The sequence below is a fragment of the Lithobates pipiens genome, unplaced genomic scaffold, assembly GCF_037356315.1.
Source record: "Lithobates pipiens isolate NorthernLeopardFrog02 unplaced genomic scaffold, aLitPip1_a1.2 Scaffold_25, whole genome shotgun sequence".
Lineage (NCBI taxonomy): Eukaryota > Metazoa > Chordata > Amphibia > Anura > Ranidae > Lithobates > Lithobates pipiens.
In genome coordinates, this window is record NW_027507787.1 from 126247286 (window position 1) to 126266650 (window position 19365).

At 47.5% G+C, this 19365-nt stretch overlaps 1 protein-coding gene across 4 annotated transcripts in view; it reads left to right on the plus strand.

The window, feature by feature from the left end:
* The window catches only part of RASSF4 (Ras association domain family member 4), an 855531-nt gene that overhangs the window by 627741 nt on the left and 208425 nt on the right, over positions 1-19365 (plus strand). For all 4 annotated transcript variants that reach the window (XM_077454834.1, XM_077454835.1, XM_077454837.1 and 1 more), the window contains one exon: positions 15802-15869. In XM_077454834.1, coding sequence (XP_077310960.1) covers positions 15802-15869 — 68 coding nt within the window. The remainder of the gene's footprint in view (positions 1-15801; positions 15870-19365) is intronic.

Consider the following 19365-nt stretch of genomic DNA (forward strand, 5'->3'; position numbering starts at 1 on the left):
AGCAGAGATCGCTAGGCGTGCGCTAGTGTGCGTGCGTGCGCCTACAGGGGACCACAGATGCCTGTGCGTGCCTATGAACGTGGGAGCGCGCTTTAGCGCTAGTTGGCACCAGTTAGCCTATTTAAGGGGGGCTCCAGCAGCAGATCAGTACTGACTGGTCTTTCAGCTTAGTTTCCATTACTCTGAAACCTGTACTGCCTGTCTGATTACCCGTTGCTCACCTTGGCTCCGTTGACCCTGCTCTGAACTCTGCTATACCTGATCTTTGGTTCCTGATTCCGGCTTCTCATCTGACCCGTCTCTGCCTGATGTTACAGTACCCTACTGCCCGGCCTGTTGACGAACCTGGCTTCCCATCTGACCAGTCTCTGCCTGATGTTCCGGTACCCTGCTGCCCGCCGGTTGACTAACCCGGCTATTCTTATGACCTTGCTCAGGTGCCCTGCTCGGCCCAGCGTTATTGCCCGAGTGTTTGCCACCACAGTCCTGCGACCAGCTGCGACTTCCTGCTCAGCAACCACAGTCCTGCAACCAGCTGCGACTTCCTGCTCTGCGACCAGCTGCGACGTTTTGCTTCAGGATCCCGGGCTTCCATCTGCAGGCACTCATGTGCCTTCTGTCCCTTGGCTCCTTCTGTTTCACTCTCAGCGGGACCAGGGCTGGAGATACAAGAGAGGCCGACCTCGTTAATTTCAGTCTCCCCTCAAGTACGTGAGAGTACCAGTCAGCCAGCAATGGAGTCTGAAAGGGAAGCCTCTCTGCTGTCAATCCTCAGCCAGACTGTTATCACACTCTCCCCTGTAGTGCAAGGGTTGCACATGGACTTGACTCGCATCCATAACCAACTGCAGTATACATCCAGCTTCACTCAAACTGGACTGTCTTACCTTGCTGAACCCAGGGTACCCCTACCTGAATGGTTTTCTGGGGACCATAAAAAATACAGAACTTTTCAAAATGCCTGTGAACTATATTTTTCATTGTTGCATCGTACATTCCCTACCAAAGAAGTGAAGGTGGGATCCCTCATTTCCTTATTGCTGGAGAAACCTCAGGCTTGGGCAATTCAGCTTCGGGAACAACACGACCCTATCTTGGCTTCAGTCAATTCCTTTTTCGCTGCCATGGCTCAATTATATGCTGACCCTTTCCATCGCCAGACAGCAGAGACTTCACCGAGTCATTTACAACAAGGCTCCAGACCGTTGGAGGACTATGTCTCGGACTTTAGTTTATGGAGCACCGATACTGAATGGAATTATTCAGCTTTACATTTCCAATTTCGTCTTGGCCTGTCAGAAGCCATCAAGGATGAGCTCGCCAGAGTGGAAATGCCTACCTCCCTGAATGATTTAATCCATCTCAGTTTACAGATTGACCGTTGCCTACGTGAAAGACAGCTTGAAAGAGCCTGGAACCTTCATCTGCTACCTACCTGCTCGATGGATTCATCACCCGCCTCCTTCTCAACTTTGCCAAGAAATGTTTCTGACGTCAGGAAAGTCCCACATGCCAGCTTTCCTAGGCCTCCTCTGACCAAACAAGAGTGGTCTCGACATCGCCTCAATAACCTCTGTCTTTATTGTGGTGAGCAGGGGCTGTCGCGTACCTTACAGCAGAGTCCGAAATGACGAGGGCAGCCTCTTGCACGATCCCGGTCCTAGCATCCCTGCAGGTGGAGACAGGAACTGCTATGGCGGCGGAAGGGTGCAGGTGCCTGTAGGCAGGTAAATAGCAGGTCAGGAACAAGCAGGAGTTGGCAATGGGCTGGCAGAGAGGTACACAAAGTAACCACAGTGGTGTAGTGGTTAGCACTCTCACCTAGCAGTAAGAAGGGTCGCTGGTTCAAATCCCAAACACGACACTAACTGCTTGGAGTTTGCATGTTCTCCCTGTGACTGCCTGGGTTTCCTCCGGGTGCTCCGGTTTCCTCCCACACTCCAAGGACATGCAGGTAGGTCAATTAGCTTCTGTCCAAAATTGGCCGTAGTACATGAATGGGGACATTAGATTGCAGGCTCCTTGAGGGTAGGGACTGATGTGAGTGTGCAATGTACAGGGATAGGGACAATTGTAGACACTCAGGTTGAACTGGATGGACTGGTGTCTTTATTCAACCTTACTAACTATGTAACTATGTAACAAACGGCAGGCAGACTTGTGGTCGGGAACAGGCAGAGGTAAGCAACGAAGTACAAAATCAGAAGACAGAACCGCAGTCAGAAGTCCAAGCTGGGGTCAGTGCAGGTAAACAGAGTCAGACAAGGTTGAAGGGTTAATCCAAGAGAGTAGTCAGGGAGAGCTGGGTGTTCAGGATCAGGGGAAGTCAAACAAGGTAACAGCAGGTATACAGGAACATGCTGAGACAATCCAAAACTGAAACTAAGTGGCTCTTCATTTAAATAGGGAACCATGCTCTGCGATTCGTTGGTGTGCGCACGCATACCAGTGCAAAGGATGTGCCTGGTGCGCATATCTGTTCCAATGGATGTGCCAATGCGCAATCTGTTCCAGTGGATGTGCCAATGTGCATATCTGTTCCAGTGAATGCGCCGATGCGCATATCTATTCCGGTGGATGTGCTAATATGCATATCTATTCCGATGGATGCGCAAATGTGCATATCTATTCTGATGGATGCGCTAATGCGCATATCTGTTCAGGTGGATGCGCCAGTGTGCGTACTGGATACGGGTCTCGCTTGCGACTTGGCGCACACGTGTTCGCATTGGAGGGACGAAGGTTGGTGATTAGTGCATGGGAACGGGCGTTTGCTGCGGAGGTTCCCTAACAGGGGTACTTCTTACAGACTTGTTCCTGGAGACTTCGTTGAAGACCCCTCCTTCCATCTTCTACAGCTGCGGCACTGAGTTCCAGCCAATACCACACCCTGCTGCCAGTCTCCCTCCAGTTATCCGGAAAGACTCTTACCGTTTCTGCCATTGTGGACTCTGGGGCCCGTAGCTGTTTTGTGGACTCTGCCTTTGCTAATATGCACTCTCTTCCCTTGTGTGCCAAGAAAAACAGCTTCATGGTCCATCTGGCAAATGATTCATGTATCAAGTCTGGGCCTGTTACTCTAGAGACTGAACCCATCCTGTGTCTCACAGCTTCTGGACATCGCAAATTGCTACGTTTAGATGTCATTACTTCTCCTTTATTTCCAGTCATCCTTGGGCAGCCCTTGTTAAAGGCACACAATCCTCTCATCAACTGGATCATAGGAGAAGTGACCTTTTCCTCTAACTACTGCAAAGAATTCTGCATTCCTCCTCCATCCAAGTCCGAAGGACCGCTTCTCAGCATCAACATAGACCCTGAAACCATGAAACTTGTGCCTTCCCGTCTACCACAGCTTCCTGGACGTTTTCAATAAAAATAACGCTGACACTCTCTCCCTCCTCATAGACCTTCCAATTGTCCTATTGATCTCTTACCTGGTGCACAAATCCCCTTTGGCAGGATCTACCCACTCTCGGAAACCAGAATTGGAGGCAGGGCCGGCGCTACCACTAGGCGGACTAGGCAACCGCCTGGGGCGCACTGCCGCCTAGGGCGCCCGGCCGCTGGTTATTTTATGCTGCAACTACTACTGTGCCAGTGCCATGTCAAGCAACAGCGCCATCCGCCCTCCCCCGCCCCGCTCCGCTCCGCTCTGGCTTTCCAGTAATCCTCTCTTCTGTTATAGTATCACCTCGCTCAAAGGCAGCAGCCGCCCACCCCCCCTCCTCCTCCGATCCGCCCCTCCTCCTCCGATCCGCTCTCTGTCAGTCTGTCTGTGACTGTGTGACATTAGTCATGATGATGATGATGATGACACGCAGCAGCTGATGAATCATGAGTATGTCACAGACCATCGGACTGACAGAGAGTGGAGGGGAGGGGGTGCGGGCGGCTGCTGTGCCTGTGTGTTATCATGAGTAATGTCACAGATCATCGGACTGACAGAGAGGGGAGGGGAGGGGGGGCGGACGGCTGCTGTGCCTGTGTGTTATCATGAGTAATGTCACAGACCGTCGGACTGACAGAGAATAGAGGGGGGGAGGGGGGCGGATGGCTGCTGTGCCTGTGTGTTATCATCGTGAGTAATGTCACAGACCGTCAGACTGACAGAGAATGGAGGGGGGGGAGGGGGAGTCGTCATGATGATAACACACAGGCACAGCAGCCGCCCCCCCTCCCCCCCTCCATTCTCTGTCAGTCCGACGGTCTGTGACATTACTCATGATGATAACGCACAGCAGCAGCAGCTGTTCCCCCCTCCCCATCAGTCCTCTGTGACATGATGACACGTGCGCCCTCACAGCACCCCTGGCCCCGCCCCCACGCTCTCCTGGAATGGAGGATGGATGGAGGATGGATGCAGCATGCATCATCATGGGATACAGCAGGGCGACGTCGGCGTGGCGCTTGAAGGCCGCTCTCTGGGCTTGGGGTCAGGTGCGCGCAGCCTGGGCTAGCTGGAACAGGAAGAGAAGAGGCACCACTCCACACGAGGCAGGTACACAGGCTGGCAAATACAGTTGGTGCCAGCAACAGGTTACTGGTGTGACCGTGAGGTAAGTAAAAAACTGTTGCTCTCTCTCTATTAGGCCCCTTTCACACTGGGGCGGTTTTCAGGCGCTACAGCGCTAAAAATAGCGCCTGTATAGTGCCTGAAAAAACCGGCCCCTTTCACTCCAGTGTGAAAGCCGGAGGGTTTTCACACTGGAGCGGTGCGCTAGCAGGACGGTGAAAAAAGTCCTGCTAGCCGCATATTTGGAGCGGTGAAACCGCTCCTACCTATTGAAATCATTGGGGGAGCACGGCTATACTGCTGGCAAAGCGCCTCTGCAGCGGCGCTTTGCGGGCGGTTTTAACCCTTTTTCGGCCGTTAAACGCAGACCGCCGTTAAAACAACGGTAAATCGCTGCTAAAAATAGCAGCGCTTTGCCCCCGACGCCCGCACCGCCCCAGTGTGAAAGGGGCCTTAATGAGAATAACATTATGTGAATGTGATGACCATGAAATTTAATTTTAAAATGTGAGTGTATATATATCTATTATGTTGACTGATCTGCCAAATGTCCCCCCAAGTCTGTAATTTATGGGCGCTGGTGAGGCGGAATTGTTGAGCGCTGGTGAAGCGGTATTCTGGGGGTGGAGTCAGGGGCGGGGCCAATGGGGGCGACAAAATGAGGTTTCGCCTAGGGTGCCAAAAATCCTTGCACCAGCCCTGATTGGAGGATTACAGAAATACATTGATGAGAATCTTGACAAAGGTTTTATCAGGCCCTCTTCTTCCCCCTGTGGGAGCAGTAATATTTTTTGTGGAAAAAAAGGACCACTCCATCGGGACTTGAAGAAAGTAATCAAAAAGAATTGATATCCCTTACCCCTTATTCCTGAACTATTCCAGAGGTTACGAGAGGCCCGTATATTTACAAAATTGGATTTAAGGGGGGCATACAATCTGATCAGAATAAGAGAGGGGGATGAGTGGAAGACGGCCTTCAGGCCTCGTTTCAGACATTTTGAGTACCTGGCGATGCCCTTTGGACTCTGTAATGCTCCGGCTACCTTCCAGCATTTTGTAAACGATGTGTTCCTGGACCTTCTTGATTTATTTACCATCGTTTACTTGGATGACATTTTATTTTTTTCCACCTCCTTAGAGTCCCATCGAATTCACGTGCAGAAAGTACTAAACAGATTAAGGGAACAGCATCTCTATGCCAAGGCGGGGAAATGTGAATTTGAAAAGCTTACCAACCAGTTCATGGGGGTCATTATCTCCGCAGATGGAATTGCTATGGACCCACAGAAGTTATCAGCAGTACTCGATTGGCCTGCCCCTTCTGATAAGAAATCTGTATAGCGTTTTTGTGGGTTTTCGCAAATTTCTACATAAAATTTATTAAAGACTTTTTTCCTGTATCGTATCTCCTATTACCCAGTTAACCAAGTCACACACAACTTCACATGGACTGCAGAAGCCGAGACAGCATTTGAAAAATTGAACAGCCTTTTCACGTCTGCACCCATCCTAAAACATCCAAATCCTGTTCTGCCATATATCCTTGATCGCGCCAACCTGCCATCCCAGAGCATCAGTGATGTGAATTAAGCCGGGCAGTAGAGGGAGCAAGGCTGCGGAGAGAGCGGAGTCGCATAAGCCGTTGCTTCCTGTATAGCACCAGCTCCTGTCACAGGCGAAGTGATACCAAATGCACTCTGCCTGGGACAGCAACAGCCGGCAATACCTAAATGGAAGACTGCTATTGAAGGTACATTACTAAAATCGCATTGTATATATGGAAATATCTGTTCTACAATGGTTACTGGGCTGCATTCAAACTGATTCAGCACTGTTACCAGCAGAGTCATAGACTTCTGTTATTACCTGCGAGTTTGGTACACTTTCAGAAAGTGCATCAAACCTGCAGGATATAATAGAAGTCTATGGCAAAGTGCAGCTTATCTGCAGGAAAGCCAGGTGCACTGTGCTGCTGGTCCTGCAGTGTGGGTAAACCTTAGCGCATCAGTGTGAAAGCAGCCTCAGGCCCTTTTAACACGATCAGTCCGATCGAATCACCTCTATGAAGCAGCAGATGTAAATGGACTTGTGTCTGTTTACACCCACCTACCTCCAAACCTGTCATCCGCCCGCTCCATTTATTGTGGCCCGCGACCAGTTTCCAAGTCACTTAAGTGGCCCTCACTCTTCAAAAGGTTGGGCACACCAGCTCTAAAAGGTACTCCTTCCGCTGCTGAGACTGCTTCGTCTTTTGTCAAGGAAGGGGTGCATCTACACGGCATCCCTGTCAACATTACATCAGATCGTGGAGTACAGTTCACGTCCAGATTTTGGAAATCTCTGTGTGAAGTCTTAGGCATAAAACTCTGCTTATCTGCTTACCACCCACAGACGAAAGGGCCAGACTGAAAGGACGAACCAGACTCTGGAACAATATCTCTGGGTGTCCCTTATGCCGTTGGCAGAGTTTGCCTACAATAATTCTGTACACTCCTCTATCAAGCAAACCCCCTTTTTTGCGAATTATGGGTTCCATCCATCCTTCTTGCCCGATGTCCCCCAAGAATACTTGGTACCAGCAGTCTAGGATCGTCTGGAGTTCTGGAAAGCTAACAATCTTTTCCTGCAAGAAGCTATCTCCAAGTCCCAGATAGATGACAAAAGATTCTATGATAAAAGAAGAAGAGGTAACCTGGATCTGAAACCTGGAGATAAGGTCTGGTTGTCTACCACAAATCTGAACCTGGTCTGCCCTTCAAGAAAGCTAGGACCAAAATACATTGGCCCATTCCCCATAAAAAGAAGGATTAACGCCGTTGCTTTTGAATTAAGTCTACCGGAAAATCTAAAAGTTTATCCAGTGTTCCACGTGTCCCTCCTGAAACAATCCGTGGCTAATCCCTTCCCCGACTGAGAATCTGAGACTCCTGCTCCTCTGTTGGTCGAGGGAAATGAGGAATTCAAAGTGGAAGCCATCCTGGATTACCGGAAGAGAAGGGGCCAGACACAGTTCCTTATAAAATGGAAGGGCAATGAATGAAATACTTGTATAGCGCACAATGCGAACTGAATCGCCTCTAGGTCGCTGTGTGCTATGGCCCTGAAGACAATTCTTGGGAACTCTGCTCTGATGTGCACGCTCCTCAATTGGTCCAAGCCTATCTTCGCCTCCATCCTGAGAAGAAATCCCTAGTGGGCATCTGGAGGCTGCCCTTAAGGGGCGGGGGCAATGTAAGGGAACCGTGCGCCCAGCAGGCGCTGGTGCGCCTGCGTGTGCACATTTCACTAAATGAACCAGCAGAGATAGCCAGGCGTGCGCTAGTGTGCGTGCGCGCATGCACAAGGGACCACAGATGCCTGTGCGCGCCCATGCATGCGCGGGAGGGTGCGTTAGCGCTAGTTGAGCCAGTTAGCCTATTTAAGGAAGGCTCCAGCAGCAGATGAGTGCTGACTGGTTGTTCACCTTAGTTCCCGTTACTCTGAAACCTGTACTGTTTGTCTGATTACACATTGCTCACCTTGGCTCACATTGACCCTGCTCTGAACTCTGCTATACCTGATATTTGGTTCCTGATTCCGGCTTCCCATCTTACCCGTCTCTGTCTGATGTTACGGTACCCTGCTGCCCGCCTGTTGACGAACCCAGCTTCACATCTGACCAGTCTCTGCCTGGTTTTCCGGTACCCTGCTGCCCGCCTGTTGACGAACCCAGCTATTATTGTGACCTTGCTCAGGTGCCCTGCTCGGCCCAGCATTACTGCCCGAGTGTTTGCCACCACAGTCCTGCAACCAGCTGCGACTTCCTGCTCTGCAACCACCGTCCTGCGACCAGCTGCGACTTCCTGCTCTGCAGCCACCATCCTGCGACCAGCTGCGACTTCCTGCTCTGCAACCACAGTCCTGTGATCAGCTGCGACTTCCTGCTCCGCAACCGCAGTCCTGCAACCAGCTGCGACTTCCTGCTTCAGAATCCCGGGCTTCCATCTGCAGGCACTCATGTGCCTCCTGTCCCTTGGCTCCTTCTGTTTCACTCTCAGCTGGACCTGGCCTGGAGATGCAAGAGAGGCCGCCCTCGTCATGTCTGTCTCCCCTCAGTTGCGTGACAGGAGGCTATTTTTGAGTAGCCTCAGAACTGTTATACTCTAGTGCTGGGCCCTGGTTAAACCTAAGAACAGCGTGAATTTGACACAGGACACATTGTGGCAGGCAGAGGGGAGAGCAGATGGCGGCAGCACAGCGCAGTACCTGGGTCAGGATGGTGAGTCCTGTGGGGGGCCCCTCAGTCTGTGGCAGTTAGGAGGGTGGGCTATTTTTGTGACTTGCCTTAGGTCCCCAAGGGTGACAGGCGAGAGTGGACCAGTATGGCGTCGGAAGCTGGCGCTTCTTCCCCGGACATCCCTATTATTACAACCGGTTCCTCTACACCTGCGGTGCCTATGGACGCTCTGTCAGCGGTCCTGAAATCTTTTGTTGCCAGGGTAGAGGTGCCGTGCGGGCGCAAGGGGGGAAAAAATGCCCCCTCCCCCCATTCTCTGGGAAGAGCTCTGATTCAGACTTGGGTCCTGCTGTGGCAGGCGGCCCCCATTCTGACGTTTCAGAGGATGCGGACCGGGACCGTTCGGACAGTGAGGATGACTCCATGTCCGGGTCAGCGCAAGAAAAAAGCACTGGTAGGAGCACTTATCACAGCGGCGCGGAATACCTTAAAGATAGAGGATATGGTGGGGGCATCTGCAGAGGTGTCGGGTACTTTTGGGTCCCACAAGCTGGCCCACGCTGCTAAGGTGTTTCCGTATTTAACTTATTTTGATAAGTTTATTTACAAGGAATGGGGAAGCCTGCAGCAGGCCTTTTCAGTCCCGAGTAGTGCAGTAGTGCTGCGTCGCCTGATTTGGCTTAAATGCTGGTCTGCAGACCAGGCATCTAAGAAAGTGCTGGCGGATTTGCCTTTCCAAGTGCCTTTTACGGTGAGTACAAAAATCCTATTTTTGTATCTACCTTATTTAATTAATCTGCAGATCAAAGGGAGGAACTTTAATCTGCAGATGATATCAGTTGAAGCAACCTGACACACAATTATAATTTTTATAAAATGTGTCTCTGTTTAAGTTTTTTTCATCTGTATTTGTTTTGTTTGAAACCTTTACTTAATTTGTAAGAAACTTTGCAATGCTTTGCACCAAATCATAACTTTGGCGTAATTTTAAACTCAACAAATTATAGAATAAAATGTATAATTTGTATGTATGGTCGTATTACTTTTTAAAGCGGGAGTAAACCCGCTGACATTTTTTTTTCCAGGCCTGTAAGGCAAAAAGCATAATGATCTTGTATGCACTGTCTACTAGCTCATTATGAAATACTTACCTTAGAATGAGGCCCCGACATCTTACCTGATCCATGCCGAGGGAACTGACATGTTCCCACGGCGTGTCTTCCGGGTATCGCAGCTCTGGCGCTGTGAGTGGCTCATTGCGCGGGGAATATCTCCTAAACCATACAAGTTTAGGAGATTTTTTTTTTTTACCTACAGGTAAGCCTTATTATAGGCTTACCTGTTGGTAAAAGTAAAAAAAATGACTTAAATATAGAAAAAAGTGTTTTTGTTTTGTTACTATTTTATTTGTAGATTTTTGCAAGACAATATCACAAAAAGAAGGCATTGTTTATCCTTAAAAAGCAATGTACCATATGTATTGCAGTTCCGTTATGGGCACCAGTTCACAAAAAGGATATTGGCAAACTGGAGAATGTACAGAGAGGGGCAACCAAACATAAGAGACATGGAGGAGCTCAGCTATGAGGAAAAATTAGCTGAACTGAATTTATTCTCTGTTGAGAAGAGGAGATTAAGGGGGAATAGGATCAACATGTATACATACATAAGTGGTCCATATACTGAACTTGGTGTAGAGGGTTTCTCAAATGTTTTACTTTGGAGGAACACTTGGCAAAACTATTGAGACCTCGGGGAACCCCTGAATTTTTTTTTTAGATTTACAGCTTAAGGAACATTGAATCTGATCAGTGAGCTGTAGATACAGTATAACAACAATTATTGTAGAAACAGCATTAAATAATAGAATAAACATTAGGAAAAAAACATACTTAAAAATGAGAAGTCCAGCCTGAGCTTATTTGTCTGGGCTTCTCCTATTTTCAGCAGTCTGAAGTGTGCTCTCTGGTGACATTCCACGTTACACAGATCAGTCCAGGCACCCCATTATCCCGACTTCGAAAGTCTGGATCCGCCAGGTGCCTGGACTGATGGCAGTCTCGGCCTCTCAGCGAGCCACTGAGATGGCTACTCACTGCCCCTCCAGTGCCCCTCCACAGCTCAGCACTCCAATGAGCGTAGAGGAGCAGAGCAGGAGAGATGCTGATTGATAGTCAGGAGCACTCTGCTCTGCGCTGCTCGGGGAGGTGAGAGAACCGAGCCATCAGCAGTATTCAGTTGCTCAGTTCTCAGTGAAGAGGTGGTGGGGGACTGATGCTACATCCACCTAGGTAAGTATGAATGGTCAATTAATCAAAAAAAAACTTACTTTTCTTTTATAAAACATAAATGAGTCACCAGACAGTTAAGCCTTGTTCACAATATATATGCATATGAATTGATGGAAAAACAGCTCAGATTTGACTTGCATAGAATATTTTGGGCTTGCTCACACTATATGCAGTTACTTTCCTCCATATGCAAAGCAGCGCAGGAAAGCTGCTATAACATGCCTTTTCCCCTTGATCCCCGCTAGCCCTCCTCTCATTTATTCCAGGTGATATCACATACACTGGGACAGACAGAAGAGGGCCAGTGGGGAACAGCACAGTGATTACTAGTAGCTTCCCTGTATCACTCTGCAAATCATAGCTCGACCTGGGTTCCATGAGATATCCCGTGGGATTCTGCCACAAACCAATATTGTGGTGCATATATATCCGCCCAGTGTTGATTTCAGTGCACACAGATAATGCACATTGATACATCGTATCTTCTCTAGTTCCAGCTCCTAAGAAATCAGAGGTTGGTGCTGGGAGGAGTGCATAAAGTGGGAGCAATGTAGCTGAATGTAGCAGGTGGTGACATCCTCTGTATGGCAATGCTGAATGCCGACTGCAGAGAGGGGGAGCAGAGACCAGGAGCATGCATCTGGATCAGACTGAATGTAGGAGGCGGGCTCATAATAGCTTTATGTACAGTTATGGAATAACATATAACCATTATTTCACCTCCTGCTACATTCAGTCTGATCTTTCCACGTGCTTCCCTCTCTAAGGTATGCATTCAGTACTGCCAAATGCAGGATGTCACCACCTGCTTCAAGTACACCCCCCTCCACAGTTTGCATTCACCCCTTCCCAGTGCTGGGACAAGGCCATTTGGTGACCAGGGCGAAGATGGCAAACTGCACCCCCCCCCCCTGTTCTTAAGAAAGAATCAATGTTTCAAAATAAGAATATACTTATTATTATTATTATATTAAGGGACATTCTTATGGGCAAATTGTATGTTAAGGGGCACCCTGATGGGCACATTTTATATTAAGGGGCACAACAAAACGTGCTCCTTAATCTAAAATCTGCCCGTCAGCGTGCCCCTTGATACAAAATGTGCTCATCAGTGTTGCTTTTAAAATAAAATATGCCCATCAGAGTGCCCCTTAACATAAAATGTGCCCATCAGCGTCTCCCTTAACATAAAATAAGGGTCACGCTGATGGGCACCTTTTATCTTAAGGGGCACTCTGATGGGCACACCAAAATGTGTTCATCAGTGTGCCCCTTAAGGAAATATGCCCATCAGCGTGCCCCTTAAAGCGGAGGTCCACCCTAAAGTGGACCTTCCGCTCATTGGAACCCTCCCCCCCTCCGGCGCCACAATTGGCACCTTTCAGGGGGAGGGGGTGCAGGTACCTGTACAGTACAGGTATCTGCACCCACTTCCGGCGTAGATTCTGCAGAAGGTACGCCCCTTTCCGCAGAATCTACGCCCCTTTCCGAAGGTCCCCCGCTGCCTGCTGGGAAACACATGGATCCCAGAGACAGCGGGGACCATCCTTAATGCGCAGCGTGACTCGCGCATGCGCAGTAGGGAACCGGGAAATGAAGCTGAAAGGCTCCACTTCCTGATTCCCATACCCAAGATGGCGGCGGCAGCACCCGAGAGACGATCGAGAGATCGGCTTCGGGTGCCGACATCGCGGGCGCGCTGGGCGGGTAAGTGTCATTATTTTAAAAGTCAGCAGCTGCAGTATTTTTAGCTGCTGGCTTTAAAAAAAAAAAAAAAAAACGGCGGACTCCCGGCGGACTCCCGCTTTAAAATAAAATTTGTCCATCAGAGTGCCCCTTAACATAAAAAAAGGTGCCCATCAGCGTGACCTTTAACAAAATATGCCCAGCAGTGTTCACAATAAAAATATCCCCATTAGTGATCACTGGTTAACATGTGCCGCCCCCCCCCCCCCCCCCACCCACACACACCTTGTACCGGCTCTTCCACTTCCATACACAAAATCTCGCCTCCTGATCCAGCCATATTATTATTATTATTACCATACCTCCACACATTTAGAGATGGGAATGAGGGACAGCAATTTAGAATTTGTATGAAAGGTTTGGCACTGGGAAAGACTTTTTGAAAGATAAAAAGTGCATTTTTTATACAGCTATTTGCATCAGACCAAAATGAGGGACCAATGAGGAGGAAAGAGGGACAGAGGGACATTGCTCCAAATCAGAGGACAGTCCCTCAAAATCAGGGACAGTTGGGAGCTATGTTATGACACCGGATTTATATAGCGCCAATAGTTTGCACCTCACTTTAAAACCTGAGGGCAGACAGTACAGTTACAATACAATTCAATATAGGAGGAATCGGAGGGCCCTGCTTGTATTTGCTCCCAATCTGTGCGTCCCACCTCAATAGTCTGCATTCAGCACTGAGATAGGCTGTTACCTCCTCCTTCAGCTCCCACTCTCTGTGCTCCTCCCACACTTCCTTATGGGTTCACAGGAGCCAGAACTACAGAGGAGGCATCACGTATCAATGTGCACTGTACTCACTGTCAGTGCTCATTGAGAACAACACTGGAAACAACGTTGGGCATCAGTTACAATATTAATTTGAGGTTGAACCCCTGGGGACTTCTCCTGGGGAACTCTGGTTGAGAAGCCCTGCTGTACCATCATTTTGTTTATGATCCTCTGTGTAAAGATACTGAATCTTCATTGAAACACGTGAGTTTTACATATGTAGATCTATAGGTAGTTATCTTTTTGGAATTAACATACATTAATCTGAAGCTGCTAGAAGAATATAACATTGTGTCTCTTTATGAAGTGGAATGTTTGCAATCATACTGCTTTGTGGGTCTTGCGAAAAATGATATCCAACACGAAAAACCATGTAACCCCTTTTTAAATATAAATAAATATATATATATATATATATATATATATATATATATATATATATATATATATATACACACACACACGTACACATTGACTGCATATATACTGTATGCACCATTGGAAAAAAACTTTATTGAACAATTGAAACACTAAAAACAAAGCTCAACATGCAATACACAACATGGATACAGTGCCTTAAAAAAGTATTTATACACCTTGAAAGTTTCCACATTTTGTCATGTTACAACCAAAAACCTAAATGTATTTTATTGGGATTTTATACGAAAGACCAACACAAAGTGGCACATAATTGTGAAGTGGAAAGAAAATGATAAATGGTTTTCAAAATGTTTTACAAATAAATATCTGAAAAGTGTTGCATGCATTTGTATTCAGTCCCCTTTACACTGATACCCATAACTAAAATTTAGTGGAACCAATCTAGTTGAGCCTTCAGAAGTCACCTAATCATTCAGCAGTGGAGGACTAATCTGTCCTCCACTGCTTCCACCCTCTAATTCACTCACTGCCCAGGAGATCGCCAATAGCTTAAAAAATAAGATTGATACGCTTCATGAGGAGATCCCCGACACGCAGAAACCTCCCCCACACAACACCCCATGACCACAGATACAATCATTACTTCTCTCATTCAACCCTGCTAGTATTAAGGAGGTTGCTAAACTTTTATCTAACACTCATCTAGCCTGCCCCCTGGATCCTGCATCCTTGCAAATGCTATGCTCATCCTCTGACTCGATTCTACACTCTCTAACCCACATTTTCAACCTCTCCCTCTCTTGTGGCATCTTCCCAAACTGTCTAAAACATGCGCTAGTCACCTCATACTTAAAAAGCCCTCACTGGACCCCACCAATCTTAACAACCAACAAAATTGACTTATTCTTTACTAGTTCTCCCAGATCTCTCTGCTGCCTTTGACCCACTCTTCCTCAATAAACTACACTCCTTTGGTCTCCGTGACTGTACTCTTCGCTGGTTCTCATTCTACCTATCCCACCGCTCCTTCAGTGTCACTTATAACTCCACTTCCTCCTCTCCTCTACCTTTCTCCATTGGGGTCTCCCAAGGGTCTGTTCTTGGACCTCGCCTTTTCTCAATCTACACCACCTCCCTGGGTCGGTTGTTTGCCTCCCATGGCTTTCAATATCATCTCTATGCTGATGACACCCAAATCTATCTCACCATCTGTCTCCTCATGCATTACCAACTTACTAGCAGACATATCAGCCTGGATATCACATTACTTCCTCAAACTTAACTTATCCAAAACTGAGCTCATGATATTTTCTTCCCCAGGTGCCACTTCCCCTGATTTCTCTGTCAATATCAATGGCTCAACTATCAACTTGTCCCCCCACGCCAAGGTACTGGGTACAATCTTGGACTCTGAAATAACCTTTTCGGCCCCACATCCTATCGATATCCTAAATTTGCCACCTCAACCTCCGCAACATTGCCAAGATACGCCCCTTCCTAACCAATGTTACCACAAAGTTTCTAATCCACTCCCTGGTCATTTCTCACCTCGACTACTGCAACTCTCACCTCATTGGCATACCTCTAAATAGGCTATCCCTACTTCAGTCCATCATGAACGGGGCAAGGCGTTCCATCATGAACGCTGCTGCCAGGCACACCAGCTCAAAACTCACAGATGTGAACTAAATCCATAGGAAATCATGTTAAATAGACTGTAGTTCATTTTTGCAATACATAAAACTTTCTTAAAAACACATTGTGTGAACCACGGGTAAATGTCCACTGATTGACTTTCTATCTAATTATCAGTATGTATAAACGTGCTAAGTTTTCTAATTTGCATACATTATCTTTCACTTATTTTCTTTCAGCATAGCGTTACCTATTGCAGAAAACCAGGAAAATATGGAAGAGGAAAACAACAATTCTTGTGATAGATGTAAGTAATCTTCTTGTATGTTTCTTTTATATATATATATATATATATATATATATATATATATATATATATATATAGCTCCAATTTCAAACTCCTAAGCCTTCGTAACTTTTTCTTTTATACTTGCTACAGCTGTTGGTAGGATAAGGAAAAAAGTAGATCAGACCTGTCTTTTTTAGGTTAAGACGTCCACAGCCACAGGGAGGCGTATGCTCAAACTTTGTGGATGGTCAGTAGGGATGAGCTTTCTGTTTGAGTCAAACATGAGTTCAACTCGAACATTGGCTGTTCGCCCTTTCGTCGAAAACCGAACATTATGGACTGTTCGCTCCAAATTCGAGTGGCGCGTAATGACCAATAATGCACTGCGGGAGCGCAGTGCATTGCTGTATGATGATTGGCCAAAGCATGCACCATGACTTGCATGCTTTGGCCAATCCCAGTGCCCTTATCTAAGAGAGCCATAACTGGCCAAAGGCAGGGTGCCTTTTGCCAATCATGGCTCAAGGGGACCAAGTCCATGCCCCACACTATATAAAACTGCCTGCACGTCGGCCCCATGTAATGTGTTGTTGGCGTGGACGGAGAGTGTAATTTAGATTGAGCAGGCAGACAGGGGTTATTCAGTTAGCTGCAGTGTATTTAATATATATATACATACACATACATACACACATACACAGACAGGTCTTGTGTGTCACATACCTAATGATCCCGGAATGCAGAAGGAGACCTCTCTTGTGTACCTGATTTGCGGCCCCTGATAGAGGAAACAGGAGGCACGGGAGTCCAAAGTAGCACGAGTGCCTGGCAGGATCAACAGCCGGTGGATGGATCAGGCAGTCTTCAAGGAACTGTAACTGGATCAGTAGCCCTTGGCGGCAAAAAACAGGAACCAGCCGGTACCAGGGATCACACAGGAACAGGTAAGTCACTCTGGGGCTGGTACACAGAAGGGTCAGGCAAGCCGGGTCAAACCAGACGGTCGGTACAGGAACAGATGCAGAAGACAGAGACCAGGTCACGGAGCAGGCTGGGTCGGTAAGAGATGAGCACGGATGGACCAGAGGATGAGTCGTAAACAAGCCTGAGGTCAGAGGCAGGCAGAAAGCAGGGAAGGTCACAGGTCAAGCCGGGGAAAACACAAGATCAGATCGGGTCAGAAGATAAGCTCAGGAACGCTGTAGATCAAGCAGCAAGATCCGAGGGGAGAGCTGGGTTAAAATAGCTCACCTGGCGCCGGTAACCCCTCGTGCACAGGTGCGTACAGGCAGGTGAGGGACCACTGTTCCCAGCCAGCCTTTCCTGACATTGCCCCCCCCCCCCGGGATGGGATTTCTTGAAAGACTGGATCAGATTCTTGGCATGTATGTTACCTTCAGGATCCCACGAGTTTTCCTCGGAACCGTGTCCCTTCCATTTAATAAGGTATTGGACGTGATTATTTCTCTTCCTGCAATCCATTATTGCCTCCGCTTCAGAGGCAATAATGGACCTCTTCGCCATTGACCATTATAGGAGCGAGGGGACCCATAGCTTGTCCTGGGAAGGGATTAGAAACAGCAGGCTTTAGGAGAGAAACATGAAAAACGGGGTGTACCCAAAGTGATTCTGGCAGTTCCAGTAGGCCACCTCATTGATTCTTCTCTTGACTGAAAAAGGACCCAAAAACCTAGGGATCAATTTTTTGAAGGGCAAGCAAGTCGAACATTAATTGTAGACAGCCATACCTGGTCTCCAGGTTCCAGAATTAATTCCCCCTTCTCTTTTTATCAAAAGTCTCTTTGTTAAGCCCTTGTGCTCTGGTCATGGTTTCCTGCAATCATTTATTATTGGTACTGAAAAAATCCACAGTCTCAAGAACAGCTGGTACAAAACATTCAGGAACAGAGTTGAGCAGGAACGATGGGTGATAACCATAATTGGCAAAGAACGGGGTCTGTTTGATGGTAGAATGGGTAGAATTGTTATAAGCAAACTCAGCCAACAGAAACAGAGAGAAGGAGGAAAAACAGAGAAGGTACTGCTCAAGAGTCTGGTTAGTCCTCTCTGTTTGCCCATTCGTCTGAGGGTGGTATGCAGAAGAAAAAGATAACTCTATACCAAGGGAATTGCATAGCGCTCTCCAGAACCGAGAGGTGAATTGAATTACCCTATCCGAAATAATGTTGGCTGGTACTCCATGAAGTCTTACGATTTCCCTGATAAAAACTCATGCAGTTTCAGGTGCCAAGGGTGTTTCTTTCAAAGGAATGAAATGTGCCATCTTGGACAGCCGATCCACTACTACAAAGTTGGCAGCATGGCCTTCCGAGCTGGGAAGCTCAACAATAAAGTCCATCTAAATGAATTTCCATGGCCTCTCTGGAGCAGGCAAAGGTTTGAGCAAGCCCTGGTTTTATTACTTTTGTTGCGAGTACAGATGATACATGACTCCATGTATTTTTTGCAGTCCTTTGCAACTTGCGGCCACCAGAATGTGCGTTGCACTAGATCAGAAGTTTTGGAAGTTTGCCGAAGTGCCTGGCTAGAACATGATCATGGCAGAGCTCAAGTATGGTGACCCGGAGATTTTCTGGAATGAAGATTTTGTCTTTGAGCCAGAACAGACCATCTTTCGTTAGCAACCCAGCTCCTGCAGGAGGGGGGTTTTCAATGGAAGCTTGCTTAATCTGGCCTAAAAGATCTTCTTGTAATAGGAGCAAATTTTCTGCCAACAGGATAGTATCTGTAGAAGTAGGCACTTTGGGGTCGTTAAACATACGAGACAAGGTGTCCGGTTTGGTGTTCTTAGACCCCGATCTATAGGTGACATGGAAGGCAAACCTGGAAAAGAACAGCGCCCACCTGGCCTGACGCGGCTTCAACCTTCTTGCAGATTTCAGGTATTCCAGGTTTTTATGGTCCCTATAGATAAAAATTGGGTGAGCTTCTCCCTCCAGAGGGTACCGCCACTCCTCCAAAGCCGCCTTTATTGCTAATAGTTCTCAGTCCCCCGCATCATAATTTCTTTCAGGAGAAGTTCGTTTGCGTGGGAAAAAACCAACGGGAAACAGAAGAGTCTTGGGACCTTGTCGCTGTGAGAGTACTGCCCCAACAGCAACTTTGGATGCATCAACTTCCAAGACAAGTGGGAGAGCCGGGTCAGGGTGTTTCAGCACAGAAGCAGAAGTAAAAAGTATTTTGAGGGTGTCAAAAGCAGTTTGGGCTTCGGGAGTCCAATGAAATCAAACTCCCTGCTTGGTCAGCTGAGTAATAGGGGAGATGATGGCCGAAAATCCTTTAATAAATTTCTGATAAAAGTTAGAAAAGCCCACAAACCGCTGAATCCCCTTTTTATCCACAGGAGCAGGCCACTTAAGGATAGCGGAAATTTTTTATGCCTTCAACTGAAATAATTAGTCCCAAAAATGATATGCTCTGTTTTTCAAATTCGCATTTTTCAGGCTTTGCATATAAACCATATTGTCAGAGCCGGTCTAGCACACACTTGACG